General features: G+C 39.6%; 1 protein-coding gene across 10 annotated transcripts; it reads right to left on the reverse strand.

The window, feature by feature from the left end:
* Positions 1-1425: 1425 nt before the first annotated feature.
* On the reverse strand, positions 1426-17390 carry LOC308179597 (serotransferrin-2-like). Of its 10 annotated transcripts, none has more exons than XR_013940436.1 (19): positions 17181-17390; positions 14879-15015; positions 13451-13614; positions 12195-12294; positions 10927-11103; positions 10300-10462; positions 10127-10191; positions 9311-9468; positions 8063-8249; positions 7745-7893; positions 7431-7521; positions 7052-7117; positions 6562-6744; positions 5444-5600; positions 5076-5158; positions 3635-3819; positions 3071-3257; positions 2173-2310; positions 1426-2031 (listed from the first exon to the last, which is right to left on the reverse strand). XR_013940436.1 is itself a non-coding variant. In XM_080560016.1 (19 exons), the coding sequence occupies exons 3-19, from the start codon at positions 14928-14930 to the stop codon at positions 2261-2263; spliced, it is 2217 nt and encodes a 738-aa protein (XP_080416142.1). In that variant the 5' UTR covers positions 14931-15015; positions 15098-15275; positions 17181-17390; the 3' UTR covers positions 1426-2260. The 10 variants fall into 10 exon arrangements, 6 of the variants coding, with proteins under 6 accessions (XP_080416142.1, XP_080416144.1, XP_080416145.1 ...); XR_013940437.1 differs by having other exon boundaries at positions 1426-1591; positions 1874-2310; XM_080560016.1 differs by adding an exon at positions 15098-15275 and having other exon boundaries at positions 1426-2310.
* Positions 17391-17453: the final 63 nt, after the last annotated feature.

Below are 17453 nucleotides of genomic sequence, written 5' to 3' on the forward strand. Positions count from 1 at the left end.
GTATTAGTAACTATGCATGATACTACTGTCTTACAAACATGGTGGGAAGAGGTTGACACCGTTAAGTAATGGGGTGGGCTGTTAGGGAGCCATGCAGCAGCAATTCAACACTGCAATGTTCAGCTGTAGCCATATTTTACCAGGACAGACATGGGGCATTGTAAACACACTCCTAACTACTATTTACATTGCTGAGACAGGATCCATTTCTTAAGGCAGTAGAGTAGTACCATCCAGACAGCACAGACAGTACCCACTAGGCTTCAAAGCTGGAAGAGGTCCGTGGTTCACACACTGCAAGTCTGTGCAAGACATCAACCTACTGCTTTTAAACCAAAGCAGAAGCATAGGAACACCAAACAGGACTATTCAAGCCTCTGTAATATATAACAGAAAATAACTCCCACCTCTCACAGCCCATAAAATCTTGCATATAACCCCTGTTTTCAACTCGCTGCACATTCAGCTGCATTCTGTTCTTGACAAAGCTAAAAACTGGCTGTTGCACTTCACCCTATTCTCGTCTTTCTAAAAGTGCAGCGTTACCTGAGTCCTGCAGATGGCATGTAAGCTCCAGTAAAGAAAGGGAGTAAGCACCTCAAGACAAACTAGGCCCCTGCTCTTCCCCCACTTCAAGGCTACAGCTTGCTGTCAGCAACGCTGTAGGTGAAGATTTTGCTCTGCTACCATAGTGGGACTTGCCTACACTCTTCTTCTCAACTTTCTTCCTGAAAGGTAGATAGATGAGTTTGGATTTGCATCCACTCTCTGCTATTGGCTCAATCAATGCCAAATGATGTGACAAATAAGGTAAATAAACAGTCTAGATTCTGTGCATCTTAGCACAGAATCAAAAACCCTTACTGGTGCTGAGAGTGCAATTAATTTTTTCATAGGGAAGTGAAAAGAGGAATGAGAGAAACTAGTGTAAATCGAATAAGGGAAAGACAACATTGGCACAAAACTAACTGTTTAAAAGAAGGTAGTTTTAGCAGTAAATTTTACATCTGAGTAGTTTTGGTTCCTGGTGATTAGTTTTGGTGTGTTGAGGAGTTTTATTGTTTTTCTGTTGCTGCTGTTGTGCTTTAAACTTTGTAAGGCAAATACATTTACCTTCTCTACTGCAGCTGACCTGTCTTCACTATTTCCATTCCATTTATTGGTAGCTGTGGTTAATGCAACTGCATTATGTAACAAGGATGGGAGTGTTTGGGGTGAAAGTTGTGTTTCTGATGGGTCTTGGTGTTGTTTTTCATTTTATTTATTTTAATTAAAATCACTTGGCAGCATGAAAATAGAAGCTAATAACGCTGTTGTTACAAACTAAAATGAGCCCTGCCCCAGAGTAGCCATCCACACAAAATCTTTTATCCAGGCAAAACAAAAACATGGTGCACTGTGGTCAAAAGACTTCATATGTTCAGATAGTTTCTGCTTGTAAAAACAATGTTTGGTTTAATTAATAGTTCATGTTTAGACACTTAAGTGTCAAAATACAATGTATTTGTTGATGCTTCTGAGAAGGATGTACATCCATTGTTTTCTTTCACCTTAAGGCTGCAAGAATCCAGTTCTGCTGGCTCTTAGATGTCTGAATACATTAATTTGAGAGACAAATATTTTGATTTACCAGTATAAACCCATGGTTAAAAAAGCAAATACAGTCTTCCCAATTAAAAGTAGAAAAGACTACTGCTTCTGATAATAATTGTATACATAATGCATGATACATATGCATATTCAACACAGACTGCAAACAAAATCACAAATATAGGTTAATGTTGCAACTACCAAAATATCAGTTGTTTTTTTTCATTAAAACAGTTTTTAAAAGATATAATAGGAAAAGCAATGCAAACTGCTACCCACTAACCTGTGCCCTTCATGACAGCTTGTATTTTAGTCCATTGCATTGACCCTCTCTTCCCACAAAAATGCTGAATCCTCTATAGTAGTTGCTCAGAATTGCTGATCCCAGTTCTGTGCTGTGGGTTAGGCAGACTGGTGTGTGCTGTTCCACATGATGCCGTGCTCCAAACAAGAAAAGGATGACATGATGACATATGAGTAGTATTACATGATCATAAAGATAAAATATGCTTTTTTTAAAAAAATAAAGATGATAACAAAACGGTATTCAGCTTATGTTTCTAGAAGTGACAGTTTCCTTACTGATTGCTTTGGATAGGCTGGACTTCTGTATTTCCTTGTTTTCAGCATTGGTGGTGGTAGGTGCCTTGCAAAGTCTTCTTATTAGCCATCAATTTGATGAGGATGTACAGATGTCCTGTTTGCAAAAGTCTAAAATGCCTACAAACCAGTAAGACAACACATACTTAAAGATGCTGTCAGCTGTGAAAATTACAAGTTCTCCAGCTACTATTCACTGGAACAGAACAGATGTCAAATTCCCTTTTTGAATTTCAGTTCTTTAACAACTTCTAGACTTGCAGACGTCTAATTCACTGCATAATCTTTACTTACTTCTGTACAGATTTTCAGATCCCAAAACAGCTTGACCCTGACTTACAGGTAGGGTCAGTTTTAGTGACAGCTAAATGTACACTTCATACAAGAAAATAATGAAAAAGCTGTCAGTAAGCATATAAAGGTTTTGATATTGAGTTCTTTAGAGTGCTTTTTAGTGCACTCTTTAAAACTGAAATTATTTGGCTTGCTTTGAGGTTAATTTAAGAGTTAAATATAAGAATTCTTATCTTTTTCCCCAAGCTTGTCATACCCAAATGAACATTATATTCCCTTATCCCAAAGCTGATCATTGGAGTAGAAGGGAAAAAAAAAAATCAGTGGGAGTAAAGCAATCTTACAGCAGTAACCTTGTATTTGCTCTAACCTGTACTGTTTATTCCACTCCTGCAGAGCTCCAGTTTCAGCGCTTATGAATGGGGGTTGTAAGAGGCTCTAAAGGAGCTCCAAACACTGTACTCCTTTTACTAACAGGCTTATGTGGAATGTACCTCTCTGTTCAAAGTAAACAAAAGGGCGATATCTATGCACAGAAGATCTCCTGCTTTGCATTTTTGTCTCAGAACGAAGAACTAGACTTTACCTGCAGGTGTACAATTAAACACTGATTCTGCCAGCTGAAAGAAAGGCACTCCAAGAATTTCCTGATAGCTCATGTGACTTGCACGAACAAGGTACTGAGTAGTATCTTTGAAAAGCAGATCACTTTCACCATACTTCTGTGACTGAAAAAGATGGAATTCAGAATCCAGCTTGGTTCCCAAAAATTCCTAAACAGAAAAGAAATAAGTTCTGCAAATTGGATTATAAATAACAAGGTTAAGGTAGTGGCCATCAGTTTTATAGCAGAATCCAGAGAAAAAAAAAAATGTACTTTCACCTAGCACTATTCATTATTACTTCAAAAAGATGCAGTTCTGTAGTGGCTTATTTCTCAGCAAAAGTATGATTATTTCAGAATGGCAACCGGTGCCCTTTAGAGAATCCAAATAATTATTTTCTCAACCTTCTATGAAAATTTTTAATTATTTCATATCAGACCTGAAGACACTATACAGTATATAAAGCTCTTGATCTTGAAAAGGTTTTCAGAAGTTGCACATAAAAAGTGATAACATACTAACCTTTTCCCCATTATCTGCCTTACCTGGGATTTCATTAGGAAGTCATAGATTTTAGTGACAGTGACTGGCCGAGTCATGACCGTGCTGGGGGGAATAGGGCCAAGGTTGCAGCCTGCCCATTCTGTGACTGCAGCACGCGTTCCATCCGGACACAAGAGTTCAAAGTCAATAGGCGTATAACCTTTAGCCCAACCAGAGCTATCCAGATCTGAAAAGAAGATGAAGTGAAAGAAAATCATTTTGAAAAACAAAAGCAGGAGACAGCGTGACTCTCATGCAGTTTTAAAAATTTAGAGGAAGAAATTGAGTGAATATGTTCACAAATATGCAGCATCCTACACGTTCATTTATTGAGAGTGCATAAGGAGCAGCTCAGTGTTTTCACTGAGGAAACAGGTTAGTGAACTGAAGCTGCACCTATCTTATAAAAACTAGAGTAAAATCAAGGCATACAAACAGCTCATCATGCTTCATTTTCATCTGTAATCAGATCACTTCCTGAAAACAAAGCAATTTGGCCTGCGTGTCTTTGCTTCCCAAAATAAACTGTTAATTGCTGCATGAACTCCTGTGCATTTCCAGGTTCTTATTCCTCTACTTGATTTTAGAGAGATTTCTCTCCTAAAAGGATCTCTTCTCCCGCTACTGAGACTGCTTAAAGTTGAATTTCAGTGTATTTTATCAGACTGAATAAAATGGGGATTCCCTTTATTCTCATCTCTATGAAAAGGTAGCACATTGGCTGTTAGACCAGTAGGAGTAATTTAAGAGATTGGTAGGATTTCAGCTACTGTAACCAAAACCACTTTGATCAACAAAATCCAGTAGCTTGACTGTTGCAAAGATCAGTATTTCCCAGAAGAAATTAACCATTTCACACTATAGTAACAATATTGTTTTAGAAACTGAAAGACAAAACAGTTTGCTGTATTTTTACCTACTAAGCTATCTGGACTGTTTATTCCATAAGTGCCTGTGAAACAACATGAGGAAGTTACTGTGTCACAATGAAGTTGTAGAACATCTCCCAGCACAAATAGCCCATGGTGTCTCTCTATTTGCTATTTTCATTCTTGAGAATGACTACAGATAATGGGTACATGCACTGTAGATGCCTATGGATGAAGATCTGGTGGGAACAGTTGCTTACTTTTCAAAGCTTTGAGTTTTCCAAAAACTAGTGCAGACTCCCAAGATGATTTCCTCTCCCACCCCCAACACACACCTTGATCTCTGCACTCAATGATTCCTCCTCCTTCCTCTCTGAAACAGAACACTATCTGAATTTTGAGCTTTACTGCAACATGTACAGACAGGAAAGTTCTTGCAGTTTTCCAGTCACAAACACAACTTCATGGACCTAGATTAAACCTGTAAAAGCTGATCAGGAGTCATAGTCACAGTGTGGGAAGTAACTAACGCTAACAAACGCTCTCAAATGACATGAGAATATCCGCATCTCACTCTCTATGTTCCGGAGTAGGTTTGAATGCTCCAGAAAAGCTACATCTCCAAAGCTTCTTCCACTGGGATTGCCAACTAAGCACCTAGTGCAGGGAAAAGAAAAAAAAAAAAAGTTATCAGAGACAGCCATTACAAGATACCTTACATCTTTGGAAGCAGTGTCTTGCTCTGGAAATGGTGTCATGACTGTTTTAAAATCACAAGCCATAGAAACTGCAGCCAAAACAAAATATACGCTAGCCATACTAATACAGACATTTGCTAATAAAAAAAAATAAAAATAAAAAAATCCTAAGAAAACCACCAGCAAAATAATAAGCCATTTCTGGCTATTGCTCTGCCTTTCTTATTCAGAAGAAGAGAGTTACCTGAGAGCTCCCATATTGCCATAGTAACGTTCGTTGTGACTTGCAGTGCATCTGCTAGATACTCGAGCTCCTTCCACCTCACTGTCTCCAACACATACTTTGCACAGGTTTCCATCTGCTCCTGGCATGCAGCCCTTCCAAAAGTAATTCTGGTAAACTGAATAGAGAAAACTTAGGTGAGATTAGGGCAAGGTATTCCAACGCCTCTTCTTCCATGGAGAAAAAGAAAAAAAAAAAAAAAAAGGAATTGGATTCCAATCTAATAACAGGTAAGAAGAGGCCTAAATAGTATGAAGGATCACACACATAACAGGAACTGCTTCAACACCTTCTGAGAGTGCAATCATCACTTGCTGGCCAAATCCCTAATTAACTTTTTCTTGGGTAAAGTAGCAAAATATTAGAACTAAGCAACCCAAGAAAGCAAAAGAAGCTGCAGAGTAAGAGGCTGTTAACTTGATCGTAATGGAGGTGGCAACATCCCTATTCATACTTAACTCTTGGAAGCATTAATTAGCAACTTGAAGAACAGCACATTTTTCCTGAAGCTTGAAGGACAGAGAGAGGAGACCATCATCCTGCAGGTTTTGGAGCACCCACACAGATAATCAAAGCTGAGCACAAGACAGCAGGATCAAGACACAAGGCAGTGTGTTAAAAGCACAAGGGGAAGAAGAGTTTCTATTACAACAGCATTCAATACCATTAAGATAAACCTAACCCATAACTTTTTACATCCAAAACACAGACAAACCGACTTGAGTTAGTCAACCAGATGATTTAATCAAAAGAGACAAAGAAACTGACTGACTTTCATCAGACAGACACACCGAGCTCTAGGGGTGTCTGTTGATTATCCTCCCTTTTTGCATGTAGACATTGATACAACTATTGTTTATGGTGCATCACTTACTAAGGAATATCACGTAGTCTAAGAGAAATCCACTACTAAAGAGCTCTGTACAAGAACACTTCAGAGCAAAGATGATTATCTTCAGTGATATGCAAGAACAAAGTCCTTCTTCTCTGTCCTCATGGACCCATTTCCTTTTTACTCCCAAATTTTGGGTTTCAGACTTCCCTGGTCTACTCAACAGATACACCAGAGCAGCCCTTACCAGACCCAATGTCACAGCTCTCAGTAACATTCTCCAGAGCTCCCACTGTGTATCTGGACAGAAGTAACCATCCTCCAGGACTATACACGTGGCTGTGGCATGATCGCCTTCCTCGAAGGTTATGGATGTTAATCTGTTTGGCATTTTTCTTAGCTAGGGCTACAGCATAAACAGGTGACAGTGCTGTAAAACAATGACAGCAACAAGTTATATGAAGGCAATGAAGTATTCCAGACACGTAGACACCCCCTCACCCCCATCCTCCCTCCCTCATTGTGTCATGTTACTTTCACTTAATGGTAGATCATCTGCATTCTTTGCTAAGCCACAGAGCTCTTGCCCTGCTAGCCCTGCGTTGTATGTAAAGCTCCTACTGAACGTGCAAAACAATTTATTTCTGAAATGAACATGCAAATACATTCCAACATAATTCCTACAGGGAGCCTCAGGAAAATTGAAACCTTTCATCTTCCTAAAGTTCTCGCATTACCTTTGGGCTTCCGATGAAATTTCCTCATTTCCTCTGTGCTCTCAGCAGCTGGGCCACACCTCTGCTCTAGAGAGGGGAGACAACCATTAAGGATCTTGTGACTGGTGACATTCCTATTACATGACAGCACACCACCAAAAAGCTTTATAACCTTGCAATCTTCTTGAACCACATCAGCACCTCTGCCCCTTTTATAGAAGAGATATAAAACCAGACAAAATGCTACAGCCAGTTAGTGGAAGAGCTGGGTAAAGTCCTTGGACATGTGTATTGATTCCTGCTTTCATCATAAACCATCACAAATTGTTGAAATTTAACTATATTTTTATGGTGCTTTTTTGATTTGCTCCCTTCTTGCTAAGGTCACACAAGAACTTACCATAACATTCTGCAGCTACAGGCACCAGTCCACATCTCCCTGCAATGTAGACATGTGTCGCATCCAGGGTAACTGCATCAGCCTCACTACTCTGCCAACAGCATTACAGAAAATAACACAAACAGGACTTGCATGAATTGTGTAACCAAGCAGCTGCACTTCCCCACTGGCTGGAAATTCCCCTGCATAAATTCCCTCTCCTTCCCACTGGTGCCTCTAGTGTACAAGCATTCTTTCCTCTTGTTCAGATTAAACAAGGACATACGTACCCTGTATGGCCTTATCACATACTCTGACCAGAGGATCTCTCCTACCTTGATCATTTCAATGCAGTTGGTCATAGAAGTTGCCTGGACACAGACTAACGGGTCAGATTTGATGCTCAGTGCCCACTCCTCACATTTGCGAAGCTCAGCATTGCTGATGCAGCACCAGCGCACAACACTGTTGTCCAAAGAGCTCCCTGCATTAGAAGGAAGGAGCACAACGAGATCATGTCAACCATACACCAATCTGATCTTCATTGAGGGGATGTTTTAGTCTATTCACTTGTGCCTGGCAGGGAAGAATAACATGGAAAGATAACTTTTTCTTCCCTTTCTTTAGGTACAATCCTCCAGAAGGTTTCTTACCTTCATGGCCTAGTCCCTTAAGGAGAGCTACATAATCCAGGCCAAGGACATAGGCAATCTCTAGCTGCTCCTCGAGAAGTTGTAGGTGCTGAGTGTCATCTCGAAAGAGCAGGTTCCTTCCCCCAAACGCTGATGAATTGAAGAGTTCAAATCTGGCTCTTTCTTTTCCTTTTTGACCAAAGAGGCGCTAGGACAAGAACAACACTTAATTGCAGAAAATAAATTCATCCTTTCAGTGACAGGCAGCCTCATCCTCCTGTCCCTTCATACCAATGGTTTGTAACATAGCACTCAGGGTTCTAATATCCATCACACTGGGACAAAGCCCACAGGTTACCACAGCAGGTAGACAGCTACAGTCCTTAAAAGCATTATATGGCCTGCAACTCACTTCTTTTCAAGAATTTTGTCTTTCCCATATTACTTATTCAAATTTATTGGGCTGTGCTCAATGTCTTCTTCCCTAGAAGGACAACTAAGGCAGTGTGGCTGAGTGGAAAATCTTTCTGATAGATACGTGCAGTAATGGGGTGCAATATACCTTGTGTTTTATGGTCAGAAAGTACTATATGCAAAGTAGATTTGTTCAGATTGATGGTACTGGAAGAGAAGAATGCACTGAGAAGTATACTGGGAACATTGCTGCACAGCTACTGTTACATATGGGGAACACAGCTAAGATGTGTGTTAATAAGTCCACTGAAAAAAGATATATGAAGATCACTAAACAAACAAGATTTTGTACTCCAACTATCTGCTAGAGTTTGCATGACAGCACAAATCAGCCCCCTGGGTTGAATTATTCACTGTCTGTTGGACCATTTTAAGTGCATTTTAAATACTTTAAATAGTACACATTTCAAGTTCAAGTCCAAATATGTGAAAGAGAGAGAGAAAGAAATAAAGGTGAACCCTGCTTGAATTTGTGTTTCTCCCTCTACTGCATAATTCACCTAAGTTCCAGAGCAGTATGAAAATCATTAGCTATTTTCCATTTTGTCTGTTAAGGCATCTTCCCCTTTTTTACTTATTTATTCAAAGCCTTCTACGGAAGAGCACTTTAGAGAGAAGTAAGACATCACTCCAGAAGCCAGTACAGGATCCTTCCCCAGAACAACCAATTTTGAATGCTTTGTTCACGCTAACTATAAATTTCTTGAGAAAGATGGCAAACTGGGCAGTGATCTCCACACAAAGCTGGAATAAAATCCTGAGTACAGAGATATATAGCTTATAATATCTACTCACTTGGATCATGCTAAGAAATTTGTTGGTGATCTTCTGGAAGTTGCGGCGAGTGATGATGCCACGGCCAGGCCCCCTGCCCAAGTTACAGGTGCTGTATTCGCTCAGCTCAGCAGTAGTCCCATCAGGACATAGGAGTTCATATTCCTGGTGTTCTGACTCTAAAACGACAGGACATTCGTGAATCTATGAAGTGAGACATGGCTTTTCAGCAGCCACAGAGATGAAAGGTAAAAGTTTTTTCAGAGGAGTTTGCTCAAATATTACGCTAGCAGCAGTGTACCAAGCACACCTGGAAAGATGTCTTTGACATGCTCTTCTCTAACCAAAGAGAACAACCTCAGCTAGAGTTACTCCAAAATACTCTTAAAACTGTAGCTCTCTAAACATGTTTTTTTAAAAATACTCTTCTGCAACTACAACAGCCAATCACCTTCCAAAATGTTGATACAGAGCTTGACTAAGTTTGAGTATATGGGAACTGTCCATTCTAGCAGCTCAATACACCAAAAGTTAAAAGGAATCTTAGCAGTCAGTAAAATCAACCAGCAGCTGCATCAGAGACTTTAGGCTAAAGAAATCACCTGCATAATAATGTCTGTTCCTATTCTATGTCTGCTCCCATTCTACGAATCTTCTGTGAGCAGTCATTGCTTGCTCACTTTGACTCCTTTTCCATTTCCCTCTCGAAATACCACTGAACTGCTTGCAGGGACTGAATTTTCCCAGAAACAATACAAATATAGGCACATCCCCCAAACCCCCATGCAGGAAAGAGCACAGCCAGAGGTTAAAAGGAATCTGATTTTTTAAGATTACCTGTAGCTCTCATAATTGTTAGATGATCTAAAAAGGCAACATCTGCTACTCCGTTCTTCAAGCACCTGCAGGAAGACAAATGCCACCCTATTAATATGTCACCTCACTTTTTCCCCCCCTAACCAGTACTTTTTCCCCAAAGGTAAATTCAGTGTAAGTGACAGAAAGCTTACCTGAAGGCTCCCTCAGAGTCATAGAAGGGTTCATTGCTGCTTGTCTCACAGAAGTGGTTCTTGTCTCTGACAAAGGATTTTTGACCTTGGCAGAGAGCACACAGTTGAGGAGCAGCAACACCAACCCCAGGGATGCAACTTGCATTGAAATACTCGCTGATTACTGCAGATGTAGGGGGAAAAAAATCAAATAAGAAAAAAAAAAACACAGAAGAAAAGGGGCCAAACATATCATGGATGTAATTAAAACTGTGCTGCTTTAAAATAAATTTCTCTTCAGGAAATGTGGCTTCATTGCCTAAACTTCAAATTTTAAACATTTGCTGGAAACAGTGATCAAATTTTGCTCGTTTGAAACCATCTTTGTGCCAGCTAGGTATTGCAAAGCGTCGTTCCCTGTTGTAAACAGAACAAAGATTTCCTGTTTTGGTAACATTCTCTGCCATTCTGAGAGATTACTAGAAAGAGTTCTGAAGGAAGCTAAGAGCCAGTTTCACAAACACTCCAAGAGTTTATCTCGTCAACAAAACCCTGAAGTTTCCACATAGCTCAGTTCATGCCACATCTGCCTCCATTTCAGTCACTCTTGCTGAGGGCAGGGACAAAGCTATGGCTCCTGTCACCCACCTTGGCTCAGAGGTTGTGCCTCATCCCAGGAAAGATCATTTCTTGCAAGTAGAAAGCCAAGTGGAATATTCCAGCCTGATGTCCATCTGGCTCCATTGTGGCAGCTGCGCACACCTCGTAGCCTCTGGATATCCAAAGTTCCTCGCTTGGCAACGGCCACAGCAAAAACACAATTTCCTGTGTTAGGACAAAATATGTAACAGGAATAACTAAAATCCCAATTCTGCTTCCATCTGTGCACAGATGTTCGGTTACCTCTCCAAACATGGCAAAGGAAAAAAAAAAATCTTAAGCATATGAAATACAGAAACTCATACCAGGAACTTGGCTGCATACTGGCTAGATGGCACTTTGACAAACTCAGCAATAACAGTGATGTGCAAAGCAAGAATGTAAAAATCTGGTTGAAAAGGTTCACAAGATCATCCAGCTCCACGATCCAATGAAAGTGCAAAGTTGCTTCTCAGGAATTTTGAATGTTTGTATCACACAGTTTTAGGTATTGTAACAGAAAGAACTCCTGTCTTCTCCTCAGAATGTGCTTACCAGACTGAAATATATCATTTCCACTATGATTTCATGGTTCTTCAGCCAAAATAAAACTCATTTCAGTTCTCATACTGTGTCCTTCTTAGTCTCTTCCTACATCCATCTGTAATTTGGCTTCTCTCTTAGTCATGTCCCTCAAGTATTTTCTCCTGTATGCTTGATTTTGGCTCTCACTTATTTATCCTCGCCTTATAAATCTGTCAATGCACGGAACGCTCAGCTGTACAAGGAATGAAGAGGAATCAATATGACAAGACTCACCACCTTGTCTCTTTATGGTGAGGAGGTGAGAATGAATTAATGACAGAAAGTGGTCTCTTAAAGAACCACTAATAAACATTCAGTCACACAAACAAAGAGAATGGTGTAAGAGCTAACGTGGATGGAATAAAACCCTTCTTATTCCCTATGAGATGTAGAATTCCAGAATACCAGTGCTGTGAGCAGGGGTAGATACAGACAGTTTGTTGTTGACACAATGGTACCACAGGCAGAAAGGCTACTAGATACGAAGCACCACTGATATTTCATTCATCATTATGTGTTTTACATATACTAATCTAACGTATATGTCATTAGTCACCTTCTTACTCCCATAAGTAAACAAAACATATAGACTTTTTTTTTCCAATAATTCTTGAGAAGCTTTGCCTTTCACTGCACAGCAATTCATTAGCCAAATCAGAAGTACAGCTTATTTTTCTGCTTTGTGAACCTACCTTGCTCATAGATCTCCTTTGCCACCACTGTCAAACCATATAGCTTTACAGCCGAGTAAACATCTCCTGCATCCAAGGTGGCAGCATCTGCTTTATTCACCTTAAAAACAAGAGCAAAGCCCCCAAAACAAGTGTGTTTACAGGGCAACAAACAGAGCAGCTTTTCAGGCAGGAACTCTGCTCTTGAAGACATTGACATATACAAGCATTTGCTTTGTTTTTAATTGAATCCCTGCTATTAAGCATAATGAAATGTTGGCAATTAAGGCTGTTACCTTCAAAAAAACCTGTTGTTTTCCAGTAAATTCCTTTGTTGACTCGTCTTTGATCTTTCCATTCATAAATAAATAAATAAATAAACTAAAAACAAGCAAGCAAGCAAGCAAGCAAACAAGAAACACAATCCTGATGCCAACTGAAGAAAAAGGCAATCCCTTTTTCCTCCTACAGTTCCCCCAGAACCTCAAAACCTTCTCAGATTTCTCCTGGCTGTAATAACCATCTGAAAATAGAACTGAAGCCTATTAACAAGGGTCACAGGACTGAATGAAAACATGAACTAAAAGATTCCCTGAACTCTGATTCCCTTTTCTGTGTTTTGTTTTCCAGGTCAGATATGGACTCCATTGAAACAACTAAAATTGAATGAAAAGAGAAACTGAAATGCTCTATCCCAATTAAATTTTAGATACACTAATGGAATTATTCTACAGCAAATGCTTGTCTTTCTTTTCCATCAGTGATTTTTTTTTCCAAGCATACAGCATTATGGAAATGTCATTTCAGTATTAATATAGAGCTTACACCTACAAACGGCCTGATGTCTAATTTTATTCAAATTAAGAATTTTCATATGAAAAAAAACTTTTGCCCTTTACTACAGGAAAGATATACTTGGAGTTAAAAATAGCAGGAAAGGAAAGGAAGTGAAAATATTAATTATAGTCAGAGTAGAACCAAAACCTGCAAGCAAGAATGCTCTGAGTAGGTTTTAATTTATTAGTTTGGGTTTGTCCATTTATTTTCAAGCAGCTTTCTACTTATTTCCCGGAAAACGCAAGGACATTAGCTGAGGTAAAACAGTATGTCTAGTAGAAAGCTCATGGATTTGATTTCTCACCTCACAAGCTACCTTGTACTTTGTCATATGTGAGATACCATCATTTCAGTAGCATTTCACTCTCCCATTAACTGTTTTCCAGTTTCTTCTTCAAAAGAGGATCTGACTCAAGTTTTAAAAATCTCTGTGAACTTACCCTGATTTTATCAATGCAGTCGTATGTATTCTGGGCTCTGATGCAAGAAATCCTAGCAAACGAGTTGATGGTAGCAACGGGCAGCACAGCTGTAAGTGCTTTGGACAGTTCAGCACACTTTCTCTGTTCTAGGTCAGAGAGGGTGCACCATCGAAATTTCTTCCCTGTAGGATAAAAAAGTCAATATCTGTAGGACCTAAACGTTTCCTCATCAATGACAACGAATTTGCTGGACTTCCCGCAAAAGAGAGGTTTAGCTTCCTTAACACCCACCACAAAAGTTAGAAATTAAGGAAAATTTGGTTATTGAGAAGGAAGAATCATGTACTATGCTGAACAGAGTACTGAATAAACGTTAACAACGAAATTGTCACAATCCTACCTCTTCCAAGCAGGAAGTTAGTAAGAATTATCTTCATTTCTGGATGTCAAAGAGGTTAAATGACCAGCACAGGAACGCTCTGTAAATTTGTAGCAGAACTGGACTATTCAGTTGTCTGATCTTTTTTCAGGTGAAAAGTAAGTAACCAAACAACCAAAAAGGTAGTGATAGCAGAAATAAGGGGTTAGAAAGGTGCAATTAGAAGTGGAGGAGAAGGTGAAACCTCCTTTTCCAGGGGAAGCTGGGTGCTTGCTTGGTGTAAACTGAAGATGAAGCTACATTTTAAGGGAGTGCAGACATTTCAACAAAACTTATTTTACTTTAGGCTCTGTAGTTTTTCCATCTCAGATGTGCTATGACTTATTTTATATTCTTCCTATTAAATGCCTTCTACTCTAAAATATATTCATATACATCTCAAGAAGACACTATGCATTTAAGTAGGAAAAAGTTATTACATATGAAAACAGCCTGCAGTTATGTAACTTGACAGAATCCCATACCACATACTTAAAACCAGGACTGAATGCATAGAAGAGACTGCTACTTCTCTAACATTGTCATTTCCAGATGTTTAAGCATTTGGTTTTCTAATAGTCTGTTAATATATATAAAAAAGGCTTGGAATAAATAAAATTGAATTGAAAAAATAAAATTGATCATTGAAGTTTTTATTCCTTCAAGCATAACGTCTGACAGTAATTCAGAGTGATTCCATAAAGAACCCATGGTAGTTAAAGAGAGGAGAAGCTTAAAATACACTGATTGATTTTGACAGCTCTAACGAGTACGCAGATGTCACCTACTCAAAGGAAACAAATCTTCACTGCATTGCAAAGAAACTAGTGTATCAAACTGAGACTAACAGAGTCACCATCTGCCAACAATCAAACAGTAAAAATACAGTCAAATGGAAATCACAGGCACAGTTGTAGCTGCAACTTCTTTGCACAGCAGAAAACAAAACCAAAGCTTATTTTAGAGTTTGTCTCCTAGTAATTCATCCAGAGGTCACCTTTCTCTTTCCTTCTCTGCATCAACCTTACCTGAAGACAGCAAAGTGAAGATGATTAGGACAATTACGAGAACTGCCTTCATGATTACAGCAATGCTGCAAGGATCCACTCTCTACCCGACGCTCTGCCTTCTCATACCAGGAATTCCACAGTGGTGACCAGTGCTTCTGGAAGATAACAAAGAGGCTTTAGGCATCAACAGGGATAAAATGATTTTTTAAAAAAAAATAACAACAAAATCACACAAACCTGTCAGAGATGGGATATCCTTGTATGAAAAGAATAAAGGGACAGTGTCCTATCCGTAACCACAGATGGAAAATATCAGTGCATTTTCTGCTTTATTATGAACAGACATAGGATGAAATGCAAGCCTCTGCTTCTGAAGTAAATTGTGCTTTTCCTGTTTCAACAGTCACCAATATGCCTTCGGGAGATAAGCAAGAATTACATCTACCTTACAAAAAGGGTATCTAAACTTAAGTGAATTGTCCAAACAACCAAACTTCCCTCTCTACAGAATATTGAAGGGATCTTCTTACTTTATTCTTTTTTATCTGATAAAGGTTTATCTACAGAGAAATGTTAAACAAAAAGTAAGCCTATGCCCCCATAAGAATTCAGAACAGAACTGTGATTTTCTCAATTTTCTTGACTCTCTTCATTTCCGTTCTAGCACAACAGTTTCACACAAAATGTTTTATTTCTGTTTCCTAACACTTAGGCTAGAGTATTACCTCTTAATTACCCTAAAGCAGCCATGATTAACACAACTAGTTCTATAGCAGGAGAAATATACGTATATATGTTTAAGCAAGAGGGTGCATACTGAATTGATCTGATGAAAATATATATATATATTATATATATTATTCTCCAGAGTTCTGGAGAAAGAAAGCCTTTTTCCTAGTTTTGTTTTCCTTCTTCATCTTGTGGACCTCCTTAGTACTTTCACGGCTTTGTGTATTTTTGCCAATACTTTACCCAGATTTCTGTTGTTGCCTTAGTACTGTTCCCTGAGTGATTCACAGTCCTTATTCCCCACCTGCTTCTTCTGTGCTCATGTACATGGACTCCATTGCTCACCTCTGCTGTTTCGTAAGTTCCCTCACCAGATCTCCAGCATTTGTGATGTTCTTTCCCCTTAATCTGATCACAGAAGAAGTTCACATTTCTCACTCCTCCCTGCACTCCCTGAACAAATGTTCTCAAGCCCAAAGACCTCTGTTCTCTCACTTGCTAAAGGAACTCTTTTATTGTCCCACCCTTCAACATGGCACACTTGCACAGGTCTAGCTCAGCTCACAACCTTCTGGGAAGTATGTTTTATTCCTCAGTGAGTACAGTCTATATCATCTTTTGATATAATATATTAATAGATGTAAACATAACAAAAAATCACTATAGAAAAGATCACACAATAGAAGTGATTCTAAAATAGTTATAGGTCCACATATTTACTTATAATGCCAGGAAGAAGGATTAGATCAGGCCAGATCACTAATCAGTTAAGTCCATGTCAATTAAAATACACTATAAACAAGCGTGTTTTATTTAACTATACCTCAACCTCTGAATCACTCCTGAATCACCTCTGGGGAAACTTGTCTGTCAGGCCCACCTGCAGGGTACAGTTAGACATCAAAGCCAGTGGCTTTTGCAATGCCTGTAACAAAACATCTGACAAGATCTATCCCACCTTTTTTGCGGTTGTACTTCCTGCCAATCCTACCATTATGTTAGCTCAGGATATACGTATATCCCAACAACTAAGTCAGCTAATATTATTAGTATCACGTGAAGGGTGCATCTGGATCTCTGTTTAACCTATACATCTTTTAAAATAACAGGCTTTTCTCTATATGTCTAAGGTACAAGATACACAAAGAGCAAGCTTCAGCTTATATATGTACTTATATATTGTTCAGTTTATAAAGATGCTGCTGTTTGTGGTGACGTGAAAAAGGAAAAAGCAGTGACATGAAGATTTTGTAGACTTCACAGAGTCCTGGTCAGGAAAACAAACAATCATTAATCACAAATGTAATCAGGTCAGCTGAGAGGACCATGTCCTAAAGCACCGAGGATGTGGAAACACAATAGCAAGACTCTGGAATTCTTTTCCTACTGATTCACTGTGAAACTACCCACCTACCACCACGGTCAGAAAAAGATAATTACCAACTTCCCAGTAATGTTGCACATATGCATCTATCTAGAGATGCATCTAAGGGTGCGGAACCCAGATAATCTTCACAAAATCCCCTCTGTGGTGTTACGATACAGGCAAGCAACACCCAAGTTTGCACTACCCTGCCCAACATCTCCTCACCTGCAGGAGCAGCGCTGCCTCCCCTCGCCGATTAAACCCCATGTCCTGACACCTCCGGTGCTCCCATGTTCGGGCTCAAGCCCTCCCTTATCCCCCCAGCAGCGACACTGAGGCAGCTGAGCCCCCACAGCCTCACACTCAGCTCCCCCTGGCACAGCGCCATGCTCAAGCCATGCCTTCCCTTGGGGAACACCCTTGTCGCCCCCCCCAGTTCCCTTCAGGGACCAGCCTTATCCCCAAGCCCCCTTCCCCTCAGGGACCAGCCGTACACCC

The sequence above is a fragment of the Anser brachyrhynchus genome (assembly GCF_964034855.1).
Source record: "Anser brachyrhynchus genome assembly, chromosome: 17".
Classification (NCBI taxonomy): Eukaryota; Metazoa; Chordata; class Aves; order Anseriformes; family Anatidae; genus Anser; species Anser brachyrhynchus.